Genomic DNA, 14,460 nt, shown 5'->3' on the forward strand with positions numbered 1-14,460 from the left:
CATCAGGCAGGACAGCAAGACAACCAAATGTCAGTCATCATCCATTGTTTTTTAGAGTGACAGCTCTACATTTCAAACCTAAAGTACAGAAACATTAGACCAAGGAAGGACATATCATTCATGTGCGCACATTATGGGTCTCAAACGTCAAATAAATGTTCTTCATATTTAAAAAGTTAATGTACAATGTGTCTAAGTGGAAAAGTGGAAAATTACATAACTGAGTATGACTCTGGCCCTCAGGAGTCACCCTCTCACCCTCCTCACCCTACGCTCTACACTGCTCTCAGCCTCTCACCTCCAGTTCTTAGTGTGTGGCTGCACTTCCTCCAGGCGGATCAGAGCGTAGCGGGCAGCGTTCAGGGAGAGACCTCTGATCCCGTCTCCCCACTCCTTCTCTGCCCTGAGAGGAAAGAGATCAGAGAGAGGGTTAAAAAAGGCAGGAGCACTACGTAAAACCTGTTAGGATTACAGAAATCTCACACATTTAGATATCAATGCCAATACACCAAACTGTAACCAAACTGTATAATTACAAAACACTGTCCAGAAAATGGGTTAAAGAAAGGCATGGACTCTAGAGATATAATACTGTGTTATATTTAATTCTGTGGGGACATCTCCCTGAGGAAACAACATCTCCACGCCGCTGATCCTCAACACTGGGGCTCCACAATGGTGCATTCTCAGCCCTCTCCCATACTCCCTGTTCACCCATGACTGCATGGTCATGCATGCCTCCAACTCAATCATCAAGTTTTCTGACGACACTACAGTGGTAGGCTTGACTACCAACAACAACGAGACAGCCTACAGGGAGGGGGTGAGGGCCCTTGGAGTGTGGTGTCAGGAAAATAACCTCTCACTCAACGTCAACAAAATGAAGGAGATGATTGTGGACTTCAGGAAACAGCAGAGGGAGCACCCTCCCTATCCACATCGATGGGACAGTAGTGGAGAAGGTGGAACATTTTATGTTCCTCGGTGAACACATCACGGACAAACTGAAATGGTCCACCCACACTGACAGCGTGATGAAGAAAGCGCAACAGCACCTCTTCAACCTCAGGAGGCTGAAGAAATTTGGCTTGTCACCTAAAACCCTCACAAACTTTTACAGATGCACAATCGAGAGCATCCTGTCAGGCTGTATCACCGCCTGGTACGGCAACTGCACCGCCCTCAACCGCAAGGCTCTCCAGAGGGTAGTGAGGTCTGCACAAAGCACACTGCCTGCACTCCAGGACACCTACAGCACCCGATGTCACAGGAAGGCCAAAAAGATCATCAAGGACATCAACCACCTGAGCCACTGCCTGTTCACCCCGCTATCATCCAGAAGGCGAGGTCAGTACAGGCGCATCAAAGCTGGGACCAAAAGACTGAAAAACAGCTTCTATCATCAAACTGTTAAACAGCCATCATTAAGAGGCTGCTGCCAACACACAGACTCAAATCACTGGCCACTTTAATAAATGTATTTAATAAAGGTATCACTAGTCACTTTAAATAATGCCACTTTAATAATGTTTACATATCCTACATTACTAATCTCATATGTATATACTGTATTTTATACCATCTACTGCATCTTGCCATGGCCGCTCTGCCATCCCCTTACATTACTTGTTAAATATTACAGCACTGTCGGAACTGGAAGCACAAGCATTTCTCTACACTCACATTAACATCTGCTAACCATGTGTACATGACCAATAACATTTGATTTGATTTGAGTGGGGACATTACCAATGCAATTGCAGTAGTTGAATTAATGTTATTGAGCTGTTATTGGAAAACCAAAATCTTACCCTCTGTACTCAATGTACTTATAGATGCATCCAGCGATAGACATGGCTACCAGAGCGTAGTACCAGGAGGAGATGAACATGAGGGAGACACACAGGCTCATCCCCAGGAATGACAGCGTCCTGCAGGGACCAGAAAACAGGACAACAGCTTATTGAATGGGCTTATTGGTTGGATAGGCATTATGTCAGAGTTACTACATCCTGATCTTGGGCACGTTTGAGCAGTGCAGGCTTTCGTTCTAGCCCAGCACTGACACACCTGATTTAACTTATCAAGTGTGTGATGATGTGGATTTATGCCCACTTGTCACGAACACGCACACTGTCTAATCGGCTCTATATCCAAATAGCACTTTCTATTTCCCATGTGCATTTTGCCATTTATTTCAAGAAGCATTATACTCAACACTGCACATGACTATATAAGAATTTAGCTCCTTTGTTAGCAATAAGCTACTGTTTAAGGTTAATACCCAGTTCTGTAGTAAAATGTTTGTATGGAAAGGTATTTTTCGTATAATCGGTTCCAAACATAAATGCGGTGATTTACTTGTCTCTAGCCTACGAGAGTGGAACATTGTTTCAGTGCACAGAATCATTGCAACACTCACGAGTTAGAGACTCTGTTTCATTCTGTTAATGCTTTCCTTTGTTCATACTTCCCACGTTGTGTCGGAGCACAGTGAGTCATGTCTTGTCTGTGTCATTTGAGTTGTGCGCCATTTGCGCACTACAATACTGTACTGAGTTGCGGTCATTCGCAGGTTCTATTCATGTAGGAATTCATGATTAATGTTTAACGTGTGCCCAATTTAAAGTGCACATGGAAGTGGTCACATCTGTTTTAGACAGAATGTATGTATTTGGGTAATTATGAGGAAGCCAGTTACATTTGTATACCAATTATGTGGTTACTTGTCATTGGACATGGGTATGTACCAGAGAGGGGCTTAGAGGGTATAAGTGCATGTTTTGGGTTTCTAGGTAGATTGGGTTTGTTGATCGAGGGGAGGCTGCTTGAGCCATGTACACATGTAAGAGCTATGGAAGCTACAGGGTGAGCCTGTTTTAGGCTTAGTGCAGTTCGGTATTTTGTGTGAGAAGTAAATTCATTGTCTACCCATTTGTCTTGTAAATATTTATCGCAGGCTATCGCTGTTAAGAAATATGGACACCTTTGCACCAGAACCTTCTGCCTCCTTCTGAATATCTGCTCGTAAGACTGCATATGTACTTGACCTATTTCACAAAGTGCTTCATGATTAGTTGATTGGATGTGTTTTGGTGTGTTAGTGCTGGGCTGTAACTTAATATTGCTCCAGAGTCTAAGATCCCTGAATTGACACTTTTGGCATGGAAAATATTAACTCACCAATGGTAGAACTTAAACCTGGGCCTCCAGTTGGGAGTGCGGAGTAGTGTCTGGACGGCACAGGCCAGGTTGACAAACAGGTAGCACATCAGGAAAAACCTGCAACCCAGCCCCACGGAGAAGATGAATAGAAGTGACTTATAGGCTTCCAAAAGGATAATGAGCTAATACTGTACACAACTGACAGGATAAAACATCCCATTACTATAGAGAGAAAGACACAAGCTCACATTTGCAGTATCACCTTCTACACACATACTGAACATACTCACATTGAGAGAATGGGGGCAACAGCATCCAGTGATGCAATAAGGATTCCAATCTCACAGATCCCAGCGGTCATCAAGAGGGCCCAGGTAGGTTCCCCATTGGCTTTACCATGACCAAACACCTGGAGGAGGGGAGAGAGAGAGAGATGGAGAAGGAGAGAGAAAAATAAAGAGATAGAGAAACTAGCTGAAGTGTTTATGTTATTGAGATGCAATAGCAAGGGGCATAGCACAGACTTTAGGACCTTCTGACCTGCAGAAAGGGGACAATCCCGTCACGTGCTATGGCCTGCAGCAGACGAGGGGCACCAGTAAGACTCTGCAGCCCTGCCCCACAGCAGGAGAAGAAGGAGCCAATCACGATCACCCATGGAGAAGGCCATGCCAGAGTTCCAATCACCAAGTTCTTCTTGACAGAGTCCCCAAATCTGTAGCGGAAAGAGACACAGTTGAATGGTATACAAACACAGGTGCTGTCACCCATAATGACAAAGTGGAAACATGTTTTGAGAAAGTTTTGCAAATTGATTGAAAATGAAATCTAATAACATAAGAATTCACACCCATGAGTCAATACTGATCTTTGTGGTTGAAACTGGGCTTGAAATCCACTCCTCGATTGAGAGACATTACAGATAATTCTATATCTGTGGTACAGAGAGGGTCCATTCAACTTATTATGCAATTTGTTAAGCACATTTTTACTCCTGAACTTATTTAGGCTTGCCATAACAAAGGGGTTGAATACTTATTGACTAAAGACATTTCAGCTTTTAATTTTTTATTGATTTAAAAAACGTTCTACAAACAAAATTCCACTTTGAGAGTATGGGGTATCGTGTGTAGATCAGTGACAAAAATGTGGCTGTATCACAACAAAATGTGGAAAATGTCAAAAGGTGTAAATACTTTCTGAAGGCACTGTTTGAATGACACAAAGGTCTTTAATATACAAGTTATACACAGCAGGGATGGCTTCTGCATCAATGCTATTGTACATACTGTCATAACAGCCATGTCATAAATAATAACTGTGGAATAGTAGTTACTTGTCTCTCAAAACAACACCCTCGATACAGGCCCCAAATAGCACAACACAGGTCATGTCTGGGAGTCGGGGTTAAGAAAGAAATAGTGTTGTCAAAGTTAACAAATGCACAACACATACACTCTCCCACACTAAAACACACATGCCAGCACTCCATGCATGCATGCACACCACTCCACACATGCACATCATCATCTCCATGGTTACTCCAAGGATACAAATGAAAGAAGTGGTTGCTATGGCCAGGATGGTGCCGAAAGGAATAGACCTCTGGGCATCTCGGAGGTCTCCAGATCTGTTGGAGCCCGCCATGATTCCTGTGATGGGACACACATAGATTCTTCAGAAGCTGAAATTCAGGAAATCACCAACATACTTAAATGTTATCTCCGCAGCAGAAAACAACACCAAAACTAAAAACACAAAAGCGTAAGTTACAGTAGCACCCTTACAATCAGCGTGAGGATGACAAACAATACATTATATCATATGGAGGTAGCTACAATATGACAATATGGCTACTATACCAACCTGTGACGGAGGGGAAGTAGATTCCCACCAGCAGAGTGAAGAAGGTGGAGATGTCGTTGAAGACGTAAGGCATGTAGATATCTCTGGAGTTATCCTGGGCTGGAACAGATGACTGCCTCTTCTTCTCTACCAGCATCCCACTGGGCCCGTAGTCCCCCCACATGTTGTCTAACAGGGGACACAGAGGAGACGCATTATAGTAGACTATAATCTGAGTGTACAAAACATTTAGGACACCTGCTCTTTCCATGACAGATGAATCCAGGTGAAAGCTATGATCCTTTATTGATGTCACTTGTTAAATCCACTTCAATCAGTGTAGATGAAGGGGAGGAGACGGGTTAAAGAAGGATTTTTAAGCCTTCAAAGAATTTAGACATGGATTGTGTATATGTGCCATTCAAGAGAAAATATTTCAGTGTCTTCCAATGGGGTATGGTAGTAGGTGCCAGGCGCACCAGTTTGTATCAATAATGGTCCACCAACCAAAGGACATCCAGCCAACTTGACACAACTTTTGCACTCAAAATGGGCTAGCATCTCTGAGGAACCCTTTTGACGCCTTGTAGAGTCCATGCCCCGACTAGTTTGACTTCCTTATTGCGCCCCGGGTTGATCAAACCAGATGATACGGCTTTGATAAAATATGCCAATAATCATTTGGTAAGTGAGTAAGTAGTAGTAGTGCCAATAAGTGTCCTCTGACACAGAATCAGATAACTTTATTACCACGCAACAATTGTTTTCGAGAAATTTGTCTTGTTGCTCCACTGACCTTTGATGACCCCACTGAGCAGGCCTGGGATGCCCTGGATCTCAGTGACGTTGTTCAGGGTGAAGTACTCATCACAGGTGGCGTTGAGGTGGTGGCTGTCACAGAACAGCTCCCACAGCTTAGTGGTGTACGTCACGTTCTTGATCACCTCTGTCTTCACACACTTCTCAAAGTTGTGGTTCTGTAAGGAACGGTTCCCCAGGAGACATATTCTGTGGGAAATATATACATATATTCATCAGGATATCTTCTTGTATATAGAACTAAGAATCTTTTCCCTTTTGGCCACTGTAACCACTGTAAAACATCTATAAATATCTGTCTCACTGATATCATTGTGTGATCACTTTAGTATTCAGCCCTGTAAGATCAGATGACTGATGATGGTCCTTTATTAAAGTGTGAATATGAATCTGACCAGACAAACATAGACACAAGCATCTCCTTTGCCTATAGATGAACTATCTAACTCACGGGAAGTCTGGTGGTTCTATGACGGTCTTGATGACTCCGGCGTAGATGGCCATGATGGAGAGCACCACACAGGCCAGGAAGACCAGGGCCAGCTTGTTGACATATTTGACTCCCACAAACACCACCAGAGCCATGAGAGCCAGGCAGCAAGTCCCGTACACACGCATGTTATTCAGCATGGCCTCCGCCTCGCCCTCCTTCTTCTCCGCCACAAACACTGCAGCGTTCGGCACGATGTACGTCTGGAACAAGAATAGGAGAAAGCTCGGACACTACCTTCATGAAACATTGTTTGGGCCAACAGTTTCCCCGGCCCATGTCACATGTCCAGGAAAAAGTCTAAGCCATTGTTATAGGCTGTTACAAGGTGCCAACTCCTGGAAGAGTCATGTGGTAATGAAAAACTCCTGCCTCTAAACATTGTGTATTTCCTATATCACGACCAGGCATTGTTTTATCCTTACCAGAAGGATCTCAATGGTACCCAGGATGTACATGGAGCCAGCGAATGTGGTTCCCAGGTAAAAACACAAGCCCACAGCCCCACCAAACTCTGGTCCCAAAGACCTGGAGATCATGTAGTAGGAGCCTCCGGCTGCATGGGGCAAGAGAACAGATATGGGTAAAAGGACTGGAAAGGAAAAGAAGTCAGCCACAGATTATATAGCTCCAATGCAATAGGGATATAGTGCTAAATAACCATAAAAGCAGAGGTTGAGGTTTCTTATTCAAGGTGGAAAATAAGTTGAACTGACATTACCTGGCACTACCCCATTTGTTGCAATAGCACTCATGGATATCGCTGTCAGCATGGTCTGTAAGAGAGTAAAAAAAATACAAAAGAGTAGCATTGGTGGGTGTATGGTTACAATGTCCTCGGGGACCAAAATGAGACCGCTTCATTCATGGCAGAGAGAACTAAGATTGGCAGAGAATTCCACAGTTTAGTACCTGAACTCCCCAAAACGGAGGAGTGTTTGTATATAAGTAGTTAAGCCCAATAGTACTCACACCTTAGTACTCACACCTTAGTACTCTATTTGTATTACTACATAGTACTCACACAGGTGCAACACATGACGACAATGGCGAAAGACTCCAAAATGCCGGCAGTGCCAACGATCCAGGTGAGACGCAGGAAGAGGATGACTCCCAGGATGTTCTGCATGCAGGGCAGGTACACGCCGATGAATGTGCCCATCTGAGGACTCTGGAGGAGCCAACGTAGAGGGCCAGGGAAGAAAAGAGGTACAATATTGTACAATCCTGTAAAATACAGCTGAGAATACAAGGTCAATTGTCTGTAATAAAGATATGCTGTGCTTTTTTTGACACCACACTCCACAAAGCAAGTCCTCCATGCTCTAGTTTTCTCTTATCTTGATTATTGTCCAGTCATATGGTCAAGTGCTGTGAAGAAAGACCTAGTTAAGCTGCAGCTGGCCCAGAACAGAGCGGCACGTCTTACTCTTCATTGTAATCAGAGGGCTGATATTAATACTATGCATGCCTGTCTCTCTTGGCTTGGCTAAAAGTCGAGGAAAGACTGACTACATCACTTCTTGTTTTTATAAAATAAGCATTAATGTGTTGGAAATCCCATATTGTTTGCATAGTCAATTTACACACAGCACTGACACACACATTTGGTCCATGGAATTCCCTTCCATCTTATATAGTGCAAGTGAACAGCAAGCCTGGTTTCAAAAAACAAATAAAGCAACACCTCTCGGCACAACACCACTCTCCCATGACCTACTTGTTGTGTGTACACTACATGACCAAAAGTCAAACATCCCATTCCAAAATCATGGGCATTAATGTGGAGTTGGTCCCCACTTTGCTGCCAATAGAGCCTCCACTCTTCTGGGAAGGCTTTCCACTAGATGCTGGAACATTGCTGTGGGGTCTTGCCTCCATTCAGCCACAAGAGCATTAGGGAGGTCGGGCACTGATGTTGGGCGATTAGGCCTGGCTCGCAATCGGCGTTCCAATTCATCCCAAAGGTGCTCGATGGGGTTGAGGTCAGGGTTCTGTGCAGGCCAGTCAAGTTCTTCCACTCCGATCTCGACAAACAATTTCTGTATGGACCTTGCTTTGTGCAAGGGGGCATTGTCATACTGAAACAGGAAAGGGCCTTCCCCAAACTATTGCCACAAAGTTGGAAGCAAGGAATCCTCCTCCACCAAACTTTACAGTTGGTACTATTCATTGGGGCAAGTAGCGTTCTCCTTGCATCCTCCAAACCCCGATTTGTCAGTTGCACAACTAGATGGTGAAGCATGATTCATGACTCCAGAGAACGTGTTTTCACTGCTCCAGAGTCCAATGGCGGAGAGCTTTACACCACTCCAACCGAATCTTGGCATTCCGATCTGAGGCTACTCTGCTATGGAAACCCATTCCATGAAGCTCCCGATGACCAGTTCAGCAATCGGCGGTCCCGTTCTGTGAGCTTGTGTGGCCGACCACTTCGGCGGCTGAGACATTATTGCTCCTAGACGTTTCCACTTCACAATAACAGCACTTACAGTTGACCGTGGTAGCTCTAGCAGGGCAAATATTTGAGAAGCTGACTTGTTGGAAAGGTGGCATCCTATGACAGTGCCACGTTGAAAGTCACTGAGCTCTTCGGTAAGTCCGTTCTACTGCCAATGTTTCGCTATGAAGATTGCATGGCTGTGTGCTCGATTTTATACACGTGTCAGCAACGGATGTGGCTGAAATAACTGAATCTGCTAATTTGAAGGGGTGTTCACATATTTTTATATATACAGTATACTGTATGTACTGACATGTATGTGTAACTGATGCACACACACGCACAATACATGTTAATGTTTTTAAATGTATGTAAATTCTAAAGTATTTTGCCTGTAATGTCTCTCATGTAATGTGTCAGACCCCAGTAAGTCTAGCTAGTGGGGATCCTAATAAATAAAATAAAATCTGCCACAATAAATACTGAGATACATTTTGGTATTCAATTGTATTGTGGGCAAAAAGACTTGCGCTGACAGACTATTATCAGAGCCGTACATTATTTAGAAAATGTTTATTTTACAATTGGCTCATTAGCAACCATCAAAACCATTTCAGTCAGAATCCGGTCACTGGCAGCATAAAAAACAATGGTGAAGTCAATGGTCTGAAGTCAGCTGCTTAACTGTGCCCTGTAGCGACACGATTACAAATATTTTCTCACGACTACAAACATCATTTAGCAGGGTTACTCTCATAAAACCCTCATTACTCTCTCTACACATACTCAACACTGTCACATGCCAACCATATCACCCCAATCCTCCTGAAACAATTCCATCACATAAGTTGTTTTGGTTTAGCCTGTTCCATCCCACATCCATCCTCCTGTGTTTCCAAATGAAGTTTGGCAAATATTGTCTGATAAAATTATGTAAACACAACTGATAAATTGTTTGCAGTATAAACGTGTGTCATAGTTTAGAATTTAGAACGCAAATAATTATATTTATGGGGGTCTAGGGAGAGAGTGGCATTAGGATACAGTTGGCATTGGCTTTTCAGACAATGAGTAGTCAGATGTAATGCTAAAAGTCAACGCAATGTCCTTCGAACAAAACATCAATAACAAAACATCAGTAAGAAATCATCAGTAAGAAATCGTCTGTAACTAGACATCAGTAACAAGACGTCAGTAACAAGACGTCAGTAACAAGACGTCAGTAACAAGACGTCAGTAACTAGACGTTAGTAACAAGACGTCAGTAAAAAAACATCAGTAACAAGACGTCAGTAACAAGACGTCAGTAACAAGACGTCAGTAAAAAAACATCAGTAACAAGACGTCAGTAACAAGACGTCAGTAACAAGACGTCAGTAACAAGACGTCAGTAACAAGACGTCAGTAACAAGACGTCAGTAACTAGACGTCAGTAACAAGACGTCAGAAACAAGACGTCAGTAACAAGACGTCAGTAACAAGACGTCAGTAACTAGACATCAGTAACAAGACGTCAGTAACAAGACGTCAGTAACTAGACATCAGTAACAAGACGTCAGTAACAAGACGTCAGTAACAAGACGTCAGTAACAAGACGTCAGTAACTAGACGTCAGTAACAAGACGTCAGTAACTAGACGTCAGTAACAAGACGTCAGAAACAAGACGTCAGTAACAAGACGTCAGTAACTAGACGTCAGTAACAAGACGTCAGAAACAAGACGTCAGTAACAAGACGTCAGTAACAAGACGTCAGTAACTAGACATCAGTAATAAGACGTCAGTAACAAGACGTCAGTAACTAGACATCAGTAACAAGACGTCAGTAACAAGACGTCAGTAACAAGACGTCAGTAACAAGACGTCAGTAACTGGACGTCAGTAACAAGACGTCAGAAACAAGACATCAGTAACAAGACGTCAGTAACAAGACGTCAGTAACAAAGCATCAGTAGAGAATCCTTCCACAGTGCCCAGCCTATTTTCCACATGCCCAACTCATGCTCATATGTCATAACAGTAAAGTATTTGAAGTCCTTTGCAGTTCTCCAGAGAAATAAACAACAGAACTATTCAGTGAAATTATACTATATTTGCTCTGTGTGCTTGTACAGTTTGGAAAGCATGAATAGCCAAATATAACAGTCAAACATAATGCTACACAGTGTACAGTAACAGGCTACCTTAACAATGATCTGCTGAACTTCATTACAGCCATACAATCCATGCCCCGATCACCACAGGATAAATGAACAACTCGAATGTGTCATCCACCGCCTGATGACATAAGCACCCCCTGTTATACTCCAAAGGTGCAACGGCCCCCACTCTTTCAAGATCAGAGAACCCCCCCCCCCACCACACACACACGCACACACGTCACATCGACAGCCCCCCCCCCCCACTCGCACACAAAGACACTGCATGAAGACAGTACATACCATATATCCCATAACACAACACAGCCCTCTCTCAATACTGCTGTTGGTTCTCCTATACGCCTTTTTACCAGGGTCAATGTGGCCCTTGTTCATGGACCGTTCACAACCTGGAGTGGCATCCTCACTATCCACTCTGTCTCCACAACCTCCCCCCCCTGAGCCAATCAGATCTCCAGCAGGGAGAGGTACTGGGGTAATTGTCAGGGGACAGAGGCATGGTTAGTTTCTGCGGCCTCGTGTTGGTTCTGTGACGCTGAATAGCAACAGTAGGAGTATTTCTTTGGTTGGTTGGTCAGAAGAATGCTGCTTTATATTCTCACATGCGCTCTGCTCTCAGAAGTGCTGTTGCATAGCTACCACACTAACCTAGTCAACTCATGTTGGTTTGCACAATAATATAGATGTTATTGTGATCCAACAACAACGTCCTTGTCAAGTGGATTGACAGTTAATACAATGTCTGTCTACTACTGTACCTCTTTAGCGACGTCTCCCACAAAGTACCCACCAGGAGAAATTCTTAATAATGCACAATGGTAATGTGGTCCGTACCTTGACTCTAATCTTTGTAACCCCCTCCTCATTTTCATACTCCTCATGCTCAGTGACCCCCTGGGTGAGGTTGGTGTAGTTAGCCAGCTTGTTGAGGAGGGAGGACACCATGGGGTTGCTCTCAATCTCTTCCTGTCAATAAGGATACAACGACATTGAATCGGGATGTTGAAGACATCCAAGTACAGAACAAACAAAAGCAACAAATGTTTGGATGATATGTACTCTACAATATAATCCATGTAAGCACATACAGTGGGGCAAAAAAGTATTTAGTCAGCCACCAATTGTGCAAGTTCTCCCACTTAAAAATATGAGAGAGGCCTGTAATTTTCAACATAGGTACACTTCAACTATGACAGACAAAATGAGGAAAAAAAATCCAGAAAATCACATTGTAGGATTTTTTATGAATTTATTTGCAAATTATGGTGGAAAATAAGTATTTGGTCAATAATAAAAGTTTATCTCAATACTTTGTTATATACCCTTTGTTGGCAATGACAGAGGTCAAACGTGTTCTGTAAGTCTTCACAAGGTTTTCACACACTGTTGCTGGTATTTTGGCCCATTCCTCCATGCAGATCTCCTCTAGAGCAGTGATGTTTTGGGGCTGTTGCTGGGCAACACAGACTTTCAACTCCCTCCAAAAATGTTCTATGGGGTTGAGATCTGGAGACTGGCTAGGCCACTCCAGGACCTTGAAATGCTTCTTACGAAGCCACTCTTTCGTTGCCCGGGCGGTGTGTTTGGGATCATTGTCATGCTGAAAGACCCAGCCAAGTTTCATCTTCAATGCCCTTGCTGATGGAAGGAGGTTTTCACTCAAAATCTCACGATACATGGCCCCATTCATTCTTTCCTTTACACGGATCAGTCTTCCTGGTCACTTTGCAGGAAAACAGCACCAAAGCATGATGTTTCCACCCCCATGCTTCACAGTAGGTATGGTGTTCTTTGGATGCAACTCAGCATTCTTTGTCCTCCAAACACGACGAGTTGAGTTTTTACCAAAAAGTTATATTTTGGTTTCATCTGACCATATTACATTCTCCCAATCTTCTTCTGGATCATCCAAATGCTCTCTAGCAAACTTCAGACGGGCCTGGCTTAAGCAGGGGGACACGTCTGGCACTGCAGGATTTGAGTCCCTGGTGGCGTAGTGTCTTACTGATGGTAGGCTTTGTTACTTTGGTCCCAACTCTCTGCAGGTCATTCACTAGGTCACGGCGTGAGATCTTGCGTGGAGCCCCAGACCGAGGGAGATTATCAGTGGTCTTGTATGTCTTCCATTTCCTAATAATCGCTTCCACAGTTGATTTCTTCAAACCAAGCTGCTTACCTATTGCAGATTCAGTCTTCCCAGCCTGGGGCAGGTCTACAATTTTGTGGTGTCCTTTGACAGCTCTTTGGTCTTGGCCATAGTGGAGTTTGGAGTGTGACTGTTTGAGGTTGTGGACAGGTGTCTTTTATACTGATAACAAGTTCAAACAGGTGCCATTAATACAGGTAACGAGTGGAGGACAGAGGAGCCTCTTAAAGAAGAAGTTACAGGTCTGTGAAAGCCAGAAATCTTGCTTGTTTGTAGGTGACCAAATACTTATTTTCCACCATAATTTGCTAATAAATTACTTGAAAATCCTACAATGTGATTTTCTGTATTTTTTTTTCTAATTTTGTCTGTCACAGTTGAAGTGTACCTATGATGAAAATTACAGGCCACTCTCATCTTTTTAAGTGGGAGAACTTGCACAATTGGTGGCTGACTAAATACTTTTTTGCCCCACTGTAGCTCTCACTTTACATTAAAGTGGCATAAAACCTATGTGGTAATGAATTACATTATGACATCAAAAGCCTTGACATGTGGATTACCTCAAAGAGAGCCATGTTTTTGCCATCGTAGTAGTTTTCTTGGTCTTGGTCAGTGTTGTTGATGAAAGGGCTGCTCTCTCTGGGAGTGACATCTCCTGGGAGACAAAAGAAAATGAAAAAGAAAACACCTCTACTATATTTGTCTGCCCAATCACTATTGATTTCATGGTATCTTATTGATTACATGGTACCAAAATATTGCATTTTTTTAAAAACTACATTTCTTATGAAACACCACTTTCCTCTGCAATCGATAAAGAAAACCTCTACAGTCCAGACAAAGTCATGTTGATTGTCATTTCCGTGGTAATGTCCTATGGGTTTATGCTGTGACGAGAGAAATCAATGCGATCGTGTGCATCTGATGAGGCTGCTAGTGACACTTGTCAATGAGAATTAGACTGTAGATCTCCTGTACAGTATGATGAACAAGGACAAACTACCCTGAACAAAACTTTATCTTTTTGTGATACTGTAATACAATGTTATTTTCCAATGATTGCTCTCCACCTGGTGTAAAATAAGAGGTGAGATGCAGTGATAAGGAACATTTCAATGTTGTCATCTCATTATGAAGTGTAGTATTCAGGCCGATAACGACAGAGTTCCATAAAAGGAGTTTCGCCAATCTCCTATTAATCATCACAACAGATCAACCATTTCCATTACAGAGACTTCCTTGTAAATGAGATTGAACGTTACTTCCCAAGAGGGTTTCAATGAAAAGTGCACAATTTCTCAAGCATCGGATTTCTTTGCAATACATATTTAGTTTGCCCTACAGTGCACACTGGACACACCACGTAATTCCAACATAGAAATTGGGTAATA

General features: G+C 43.1%; 1 protein-coding gene across 3 annotated transcripts in view; it reads right to left on the minus strand.

Moving 5' to 3' along the window:
- The window catches only part of LOC109875213 (solute carrier family 12 member 7-like), a 47,509-nt gene that overhangs the window by 10,054 nt on the left and 22,995 nt on the right, over nt 1-14,460 (minus strand). For all 3 annotated transcript variants that reach the window (XM_020467467.2, XM_031810425.1, XM_031810426.1), the window contains exons 2-16: nt 13,630-13,724; nt 11,755-11,886; nt 7,344-7,490; nt 7,041-7,095; nt 6,745-6,875; nt 6,281-6,522; nt 5,807-6,018; nt 5,032-5,199; nt 4,719-4,817; nt 4,502-4,559; nt 3,706-3,880; nt 3,456-3,574; nt 3,184-3,282; nt 1,812-1,931; nt 299-403 (exon numbers count right to left, since the gene is read on the minus strand). In XM_020467467.2, coding sequence (XP_020323056.2) covers nt 299-403; nt 1,812-1,931; nt 3,184-3,282; nt 3,456-3,574; nt 3,706-3,880; nt 4,502-4,559; nt 4,719-4,817; nt 5,032-5,199; nt 5,807-6,018; nt 6,281-6,522; nt 6,745-6,875; nt 7,041-7,095; nt 7,344-7,490; nt 11,755-11,886; nt 13,630-13,724 — 1,957 coding nt within the window. The remainder of the gene's footprint in view (nt 1-298; nt 404-1,811; nt 1,932-3,183; nt 3,283-3,455; nt 3,575-3,705; nt 3,881-4,501; nt 4,560-4,718; nt 4,818-5,031; nt 5,200-5,806; nt 6,019-6,280; nt 6,523-6,744; nt 6,876-7,040; nt 7,096-7,343; nt 7,491-11,754; nt 11,887-13,629; nt 13,725-14,460) is intronic.

This window comes from Oncorhynchus kisutch, linkage group LG30, assembly GCF_002021735.2.
Source record: "Oncorhynchus kisutch isolate 150728-3 linkage group LG30, Okis_V2, whole genome shotgun sequence".
Lineage (NCBI taxonomy): Eukaryota > Metazoa > Chordata > Actinopteri > Salmoniformes > Salmonidae > Oncorhynchus > Oncorhynchus kisutch.